The 9040-nt window shown below is 44.3% G+C and overlaps 1 protein-coding gene across 2 annotated transcripts in view; it reads left to right on the top strand.

Annotated features, from left to right (window-relative positions):
- The window catches only part of KAZN (kazrin, periplakin interacting protein), a 635662-nt gene that overhangs the window by 614282 nt on the left and 12340 nt on the right, over positions 1 to 9040 (top strand). For both annotated transcript variants that reach the window (XM_069078465.1, XM_069078464.1), the window contains exons 12-13: positions 840 to 941; positions 2430 to 2596. In XM_069078465.1, coding sequence (XP_068934566.1) covers positions 840 to 941; positions 2430 to 2596 — 269 coding nt within the window. The remainder of the gene's footprint in view (positions 1 to 839; positions 942 to 2429; positions 2597 to 9040) is intronic.

Raw genomic sequence — 9040 nt, 5'->3', positions numbered from 1 at the left:
CGGCCAGTTATTTCTGGGTGTGGTGCTGAGTGTCTGAGCCCGGGATTTGATATCCAGGTCGTCCCAACACTGGAACCGGTGCTCTTACTCACTGAGCCACCTGGCCGCCCCTGAGCAATTGGGGTTAAGTAACTTGCTCAAGGTTACACGGCCAGGTGTTTCTGGGTGGGTGCTAAGTGTCTGAGCCCGGGATTTGATCTCCAGGTCTTCTCAACACTGGAGCCGGTGCTCTTACTTGCTGTGCTACCTGGCCGCCCCACTCCTGTTCTTTTCTAAGAGAATCTGCCCAAGTCATTCTAGTAATGGAGCTTTCCTCAATCTAAGGGAATAGGGTGGGACCCCTTCTGCCAAGTGGGCCAGAGCTATGCCATGACATATAGGGGTTCAGGCTACCATGATCTTCTCCCCAGAAAAGTATCAACATGGCAGGGCTGCCCCTGGGGACCTTTGTCATCTGAGTTAAAACACCCTGACACACTCTCCACTTAGTGGAGAGATAAATGGATTTGGAATCAAAGACCTGAGGCCTTAGGTTCTAATCATGTGCTGTGCTGTTGATGGAGCCAGCTATGGGATCACTTAACTCCTTATCTGCAAAATGGAGAGCTGAAGTAAGTGATCCCCAGGCCTTCCAATGCTAAAGCCTATGGTATTATGAAGTATTCTTCCCATTTCTCAGAGAAAAATAAAACAAATGAGGAAGTGAAGGGGGATGGAGGGACAATGATGGTGGTGGTAAGACCAGAACACGGCGCTTGCTTCTGCCATTAAGATTTCACTCATCTCTAAGAGTCCTTGTATTGTATTGTTCTCAGCTCACTAGGCTTTTATTCTTAAAGGTTCTCCAGGAGCGACGGGCTCGTTGTGAGACACAGAACATTGACCCCCTGGTCTGGACAAACCAGCGCGTGCTCAAGTGGGTGCGGGACATTGACCTGAAGGTACAGAGCTTCTGGGAACCTGATTAAAATGCAAATCTAGGTTAATGGACATGCAAATGTTGGTGCGCACCAATATTTTCCTAGGTTTGAGCCATTAGCTAGCACTCTTTGATAGGCTCCATCCATCAATAAGCATTTATTAAGCACTTACGGTATACTAAGCACTCTGACAAGTGACGGGAATACCAAAAAAACCTGCCCTCAAGGAATTTTTTTTCTAATGGAGGAGACTATATGTCTCATCGGTATGTGTGCAATACATACAGAGCTTTAGAGGGGAAGGTACTAGCATCAAGACTGTGGGAGGTAGCATTTTGCTGAGTCTTAAAGAAAGCCAGAGATTCTAGAAGATGGAAGTGAGGATGAAACTTGTTCCAGGCATGAGGAATAGCTGATACAAAGGCATGGAAGTGGGAGATGGAGGGTCTGTGTAAGAAGTATCACGTAAGAAAAGATGGCTAGACCAGAAAGTACATGGTGGAGAGGGTACTACCCTAGTAATAAGAAGGAATATGTTATCCTCCAAGACATAGCCACACTTGGGGCACTTGGTCTAATTTTTCTAGGGGTCATTATGACATGGTGGACTTGGTGTCAGGAGAGCTGAGTTCAAGTCCTGGCTGGTATATCTGCTTAGCTGTGTGATTGTGGATAAGTCCTTAATTTCTCATTTTCATCTATTGAAATGAAGACTTCACTTTATATAGAGAAACTATGGAGCTTTCTACAATCTAAGTGAATAGGGTAAGACCCCTTCTGCCACATGGGCCAGGACAAACCATGTCTCCCCAACAGCCATGACATCCAGAAGTTCCCACTACTCTGCCTTCCTGTTTCAGAAGAGGCTTAGTATGGCAGAACTGGCCTTGGGGATCTATATATTATGTAGGCTTCAGCTGTAAAATTCTGGTACTCCTGACCTTACAGGGCTATTGTTAAGGAAGTGCTATAGAAAGATGAAATATAATTATGTCATTATTTGAAGTAATGGGGATAGATGGGATTGAAACATTCACAGTCTCTTTCCTGGGCCGCTAAAGGAGCACATTTGCTAATGACTGGCAAGGATTAGAAATACACTCTCCTCATAGACATGCTCAGTAGATCTCTGCCCAAGGCATGCTAATGGTTCACAGAATGGTATGCAGTAGAAAGAGCTGGACTAAATCTATCTCTGATTCTAACTACCTGTGTGATTTTGAGTAATTCCTTGAAATTCTCTAGACCTCAGTTTCCTCAGCTGTAAAATGAGGGGGTTGGACGAGATGACCTACAAGGTCACTTCCAGCTCTACCTTCCTTGGTAATCCTAGAGCTCTCTGGTGTTGGGGGTGATGTGACTTGCAGAAAGAACTCTTCCTCTGTACAAAGGTAACTAGTCCCCAAAGGAAATGGAACCCCTGACCTCCATTAACACTCTATGTCAACCCACTGAACCAATCACCCTCCAGCCTAAGCTCCCCCATCCCTGGCTATGTGATTCCCCTAGGAGTATGCCGACAACTTGACCAACAGTGGTGTCCATGGAGCAGTGCTGGTCTTAGAGCCCACATTCACGGCAGAAGCCATGGCAACAGCCCTGGGCATCCCCAGTGGGAGGCACATTCTGCGGAGGCACCTGGCTGAGGAGATGAGCACGATCATCAACCCTGCCAGGTGAGTGTGGCACCTCTGCCTCTTTCTGGGACCCTGAGGTGGGGGGAAGAAGGGGGCAAGATACTCCAATTTAGGAGCAAGAAAGAACACCTGTGATGATGATGTTGGTAGTAGGGAGACTTCCTTGACTGTATTTGTGGAGGAAGGAAGGAAGGAAGGGAGGAAGGAAGGAAGGGAGGGAGGAAAGAAGGAAGGAAGAAAAAGGAGGAGGGAGACAAGGAAGAAGAAAGGAAGCAAGGAAAGAAGGAAGCAAGGAAGAAGGAAGGAAGCAAGGAAGGAAGGAAGCAAGGAAGGAAGGAAGGGATGTTAGATTTGGAAGAGATTGCAGAGATCACTAAGAAGACAAAAGTAGGAGAGATGTGGGAAAATTAAAGAAAGATGTATTTTTGTCTCCTTTTAAGAACTTCATGACAATCCAAACTATCTCTCCTTATAAGGGGCTTCTTTTCTTAGAATGGACAGTAAACTCTCCATCACTGTAAGTGTTCATGCAGAGGCTAAAGAGTCTCTAGAGGAGATCTCTGCCTTGGATGGGAGATCGGGCTAGATCATAGAATCATAGGTTTAGAGCCAGAAGACACTTCTGAACCCATCTCATGTGAGGTGAGGAACTGAGGCCTTCAGCTGAAGGGAAATGACTTACCCAAGGTCACACAGGTAGTAGGAGGTAGAACTGTTGAGGGTCTACCATTCTAGTCTGGAGAGTTTCTTCAGGCAAAACCTTCTCTTATCAGTATGACAGAGTAGACAGAGTGCCCGAGACTCAAAAACATGGATTTGAATTTCATTTCAGACACTAGCTGTGTGATAGTGGGAAAGTCACTTAACCACTCCATTTTCCCATCTGTCAAATGAGATAACAGTAACACTACAGTAATCTTTTCCACATTGTGGGGTTTAGGGGCACGATACCCCCTTGATCTGGAAAATCTGTGTAAAATTTTTTGGCCTTCCCTTCATACCAGAGAAGTCTGAATTATTATGGTGTTAAAAGATAAAATATGCCGATATTATATAATACTATATATGGATTTTATGTACTTTGAGTTTCTAATCTTTTTCTATGTCTGTTGGCCTTCGCATGTCATTTTCAGCTTCTGAAAAACTCCCCCAAAATTCCCATTTAATTTCTTGTGCTGACCCAAGACATATTGAAACCATGATGGCAAAGTTGTGATGTGGAAGGGGTAATTGTGTTTCCCAGGGTTGTTGTGATATTCAGATGTGACAGTGTGTTTATTCTCTTTGCAAACCTAAAACACTATAAAAATTGTGAGTTTGGATCAGCTAGGTGGTACAGTGAATAGAGCACTGGCCCTGGAGTCAGGAGGACCTGAGTTCAAATATGGCCCCAGACACTTGACACTTACTAGCTGTGTAACCTTGGGCAAGTCACTTAACCCCAATTGCCCTGCCTTCCCCCCTCCAAAAAAAATTACCAAAAAAATTAAATAGAAAAAAGAAAACAAATAAAAATATTTTTAAAAGGATTAATAAAAAATAAAAATAATTTTTAAAATAAAAATAAAGAATAATTTTTTAAAGAGGCAGCTAGGTGGCATAGTGAATAGAGCATTGGTTCTGGAGTCAGGAGGACCTGAGTTCAAATCTGGCCTCAGACACTTGACACTTACTAGCTGTGTAACCTTGGGCAAGCCACTTAACCCCAACTGCCTTGCCTTCCCCCCCTCAAAAAAAATGTGAGCACCCAGAAAATAAATGAGAGATAAATAACTAGATAGATCGATTGCTAAGTAAAAGCATTTATTCGGGACCTATTTTGTGCTAGGCAGTGTTAAGTACTGGGAATGACAGTATTTTTTTAAAAACCAACAAAAAAAACAAACGAGGTTATCCCTAGTCTCCAGGAGCTTAACTCCTATAGAGGAAGACAAAGCATAAAGGGGAGATGGAAAGGTGGGGGATAAAAGGAAACAGGGTGGTGCAGGACAGCGTGCATTGGACATGACTGGAGCCCCTTGAAATGATGATGGCGGCCAGATAATCACCAATGGGAGAGCAGGTCCCAGGAGACTGCTGCATTAGGATTTACCACCAGGAATATTGGCATGAAAATGGCTCTCGATTCACTACAAACTTCACTCTTTCTCTGGACTTCTCTTCCTCTTCAGCAATAGCTCTTTCACTTTGCAAAGTTCTTTCCCCCTGAGGTCCTGTTCTCTTGATTTGTGACTCCTTATTCCTCTCCCTTGGGGAAGCTAGAGGGCGCCATAGATCCTAGAGCACAGGGCCTGGAGTCAGGAAGATTCATCTTTATGAGTTCAAATCCAACCTCAAACACTTCCTAGCTGTGGGACCCTGGGCATGTCACTTCACCCTGTTTGCCTCAGTTTCCTCATCTGTCAAATGATCTGGAGAAGGAAATGGCAAACCACTTCATCATCTCTGCCAAGAAGACCCCAAACAGGGTCATCATGAAGAGGAGCACATGACTGAACAATAACAACAAAATAAAATTTTATCATGTGGCAAACTGAGACTGCACCACAAGTAAGCTCTTGCCCAAGCCACCACCTCCTACCCCCACCAACTTGCATTTCAGGACATGTTTCCTGCCCCTTGCCTCAGGTGCATTTTTTGCTATATGACCCAAACACAAAAATCTCTATTCACACCTCTTGAACTCAGGTCTACTAATAACTTCTTATCTTTTCTTAAGGATAATTTCATTCTTCAAAAGGTAGAAGAACCACCAAAAGGAAGGGTTTGTTTTTGTTTTTAATCCTCACTAAACCAGAGTTTGTGGTAGAGAAAGAAAGGAAAGTGGGGCATCCTCTAGTACATACCCTAGATTTGAGGAAAGCTGACTCCAAAGGGTTGAAAGGAAGGATAGACAGGATTGAATGAACTAAAATTCTTTTGATGACATTAGCCCAGAAGGGAAAGAAGGAAATTCCAAAGACAAAGAGTCAAAATTCTAACAAAGAAGAAAAAAGGGAGTTGTCTCCAGAGACTGATGTCAATGTGCAGGAAGCCCATGGACCAACTGAAAGTTTTTAAAAATGGAATTTTACTTCTTTTTTTGTTTTTACATCACCCAAATGCTTCCCCCCCCCAACTCTCATTCCCATGTTGTTTCTACTAAAACACTGCTAGGGGCTCAGTCAGCTGGGACAGGACATTTTCATTCTCAATCGCTGGTCGCTGGCATATTTGGCAAGTGGTCCAATTTTATCTTTCACCCTTCTCAAAACCTGTTCTTTTATGTATCTGAGACACTCTCTGGCCACTGAAGTCTCTCTATCTCTCTGATCCAAACTTCTAAGGTACTTGGGATACCCTAGATTTCCCATTGGGGTATCCCATCTACCTCTAGCAGTACTTATGTATAATCAAAACATCAAAGCGGGGAGCCCTTAGAACACCCTGAGAACAGAGAATGTCAGAGCTGGGAGGGTCCTTAGAACACAGAATGTCCTGTAACACTGCCTTTTTTTGGAAAAGCAGAACATTCCTTCTGCCCTCTGACCTTCCAGGGTATATCCCATTTGGTGAGCACGGCTCATAGCAACACACCAGGTACCACTTTGCCAAGGGCTAGGAAAACAAGCATCAGCGGTGTGTCCGGGAAATAGACCCTCAGGGGTCACTAATGAATCACAAACACAATCTCTGAAGGTACCATGACCTCAGGCTAAATACAAAGCCTGGAGAGACCGTGAGCCCGAGGCATGTGTGGTGAGACCACCAGTGAAGTCTTAGGAGTTTATATTAACCCAAATCTTTGGACTCTGCCCTGCCTGTCTTTGTGGGGGTCAAAGCAATGAATCCCTTCTCTTTCTGCACTTGAGGCTGTATTGACTCTGTCAGATCCTCAAACCAACCCTTTTCTTTCAGTGTTGGTATATGAGCATGGGCCTTGGGTTTCCAGAGAGAACAGTACATATCGAGCTGCCATGCTAGTACCCTATTTTTTAAGATCCTTCTAGCTCTAATTTTCTGTATTGTAAGGCCCCTACAAGCTCTGTTTTTGTACCAATGTCCCTCCCATCTCTCCCTACTGGTACCTTTGACTCAGCTCCCTAATGCCCTTGGAAGACACCCCCTGAGGCTGAACACAGTGACACCAGTAACTCTGCTGAGCTCATTGGGTGATGATTAACAACCTCCCACCCTGCCCACCGCAGTGATCCGGAACAACTTACTGTCATCACACAATCCTGTTCTCCATCACCTCCTGTTCCCTCTTATTCCTGTCTTCTTCAGCCTCTACCTTCCATGTCACACACTAAAGCTAGACACCCCTCCTACCCTATGCCTGCTCCATGGGAAGCCAACATGCTTTCATCTTAAATCTTTTTCCTTTTCCATTCTTTCCATGTTTTGGGTCTCACCAAGACCTGGCTCCCTCCTGATGACAAAGCCTACCTGGCCACCATTTCCAGGACTGCCTGCATCTTCATCCCCCACGCCCTTACTGGCTGAAGGGGGAAAGGTTTGAATCCCCCTTCCTCCTCATCCTCACTTCCAAACTCTCCCTCCACCTCCACCACTTAGTAACTCCTACTCCTTTGAAGTTCATTCATTCCATATCTGCCATCCAATCAAAATCCTAGGAGCTGGTATCCACCAAACTCCAGAAGAAACTCTTTCTCTCCTCACTCTCCTTCTCAACTTCTGCCCTCATATTAGGGGACTTCAACATACACATTGATATTCCCTCAAACACTCTTTCCCCCCAGTTCCTCAACTTGCTAATTTTCCATGACCTTCTCACTCCTCTAGTACATGTCAGCTACAGAGATGGTCATGGAAATGGAGCTTTTGTGGATGAGGGTGAGGTCAAGGAATTTTGATCAAGCAAGATCCCTTCACCTTGCCATCCCCCACAAATATTCCTCTTCCATGTTTATAAACTCTGAAATTCTTCTATCTCATTTGTGGTCATTCCACCTCTCCCTCTGTTTTATTCATTATCCACCAATGAAGAATGTGAACATCCAATCTCATCCACATGACCCCCAATCCCGTAACCCCTTGGTTTTCTCCTAGGCCTTTCTGCCTTCCCTATCTTGACCCTTTGTAAATCAGTCTAACTCTACCCTGTTGGAAATTTAAGAGACTCTCTGAACTCTGTGTGTGTGTAGAATGTTACAGCCCCTCCCCTCTAGCTTCCTATAAGTATCAGAATCCCTCTGAACCCACATAAAAAGTGTCTTAGTAGGCTGTGGATGAAGATTCCTTTACCCTCCCTCTTTTATTCTGTTCCATTCCCATCCTGCTCCTGTCCAATTCTGCCAGACTATTTCTGAAATAAAGGGTCTGAGAAACAATAGCTGCCCATTCTCCATCCCCAGGAGCTAGAAGCCTTTGAGAGTATTGATTCTTGACAGGAATGGCCCACAAATGATGATGCCGCCTGAAATCAATGGGCAATGGTAAAGGACATTTTTCCTAAACAGGTTGCCCATCAAGTCATAAGAAGCAACGTGGGACAACCTTTCTCAGCCTCAGTTCCCTCCTCTATAAGGTGGAGATTATAACAGCATTGACCTCACAAAGTTGTTGTAAGGATCAAATGAGATATTGATAATATTTAATTAATTAAGTTATAATTAATTAAATAATAAATACAATTATTTAATATCATATCATAATGCATGTGAAGTACTTTGCAAATTTACAAAGCAGAACATGAGTGTGGGTCATTTTCCACCATCTTCCCCCCCCTCCAATGCCCAGCATGCCCTCTGGTGGGCATGGTAGAATTGCCCTTATATCCACTTGTCTAGGGAACTCTCAGAAGAAGTGAGAAAGTGTCCTGGGTCCTTAAGAAGAAATGCTTTCTGGGAAAACCAGTGTTGTCCCTCAGTCAGATCTGGTCTTTGGGATCTGGAGCTTGTGTCTCAGTATAGTTTTTTTTGTTGTTGTTTAGTTGAGATGGGGGCTTTATCAGAGCTCTCCACTCTTGGCTCTTTCTCAGGCCTCTAGGCAGGTGCTGACCATCTGGTACTAATTCAGAAAAGCCTCATTAAACTCATTCAGCGGCTTTTCATGGACCTCATGCACTCAATACTCCCCTCCCCTCTCGAGATCTACCCAATACCCACCTCCCAACTCCAATTCTCAAGAGGCAGTCCTCCATGTCAAACATCCAGATTACATTTTCTGAGGTAAGACAGTCCTGAATGGAATTTTCATTAAGCAGCTTGTGGGATAGGCCTTCTGGGTCTGACCCCCTCAGATGTTATAGAACATTGGGTTTGGAACTTTGAACAGGGAACATCAGATCTGGGAGTAATTTTAGGACATGCAGTGTCAGAACTGAGAAGGATCTTAGAACATAGAAGGTGAGAACTGAGAGAGACCTTTGGACATAGATTATGAGAGCTGGAAGAGTTGTCAAAAACCACAATGATCCAGGTAGCACAGCAAGTAAGAGCATGAAGAGTGTCAGGATGACCTGGGGATCAAATTCAGGCT

This window comes from Petaurus breviceps, unplaced genomic scaffold (genome assembly GCF_028583685.1).
Source record: "Petaurus breviceps papuanus isolate PSGF00001 unplaced genomic scaffold, PetGlider_PUasm1.0 91041, whole genome shotgun sequence".
Lineage (NCBI taxonomy): Eukaryota > Metazoa > Chordata > Mammalia > Diprotodontia > Petauridae > Petaurus > Petaurus breviceps.
The sequence above is the reverse complement of the archived record's forward strand: the minus strand, read 5'-3'. Positions and strand labels throughout refer to the sequence as shown.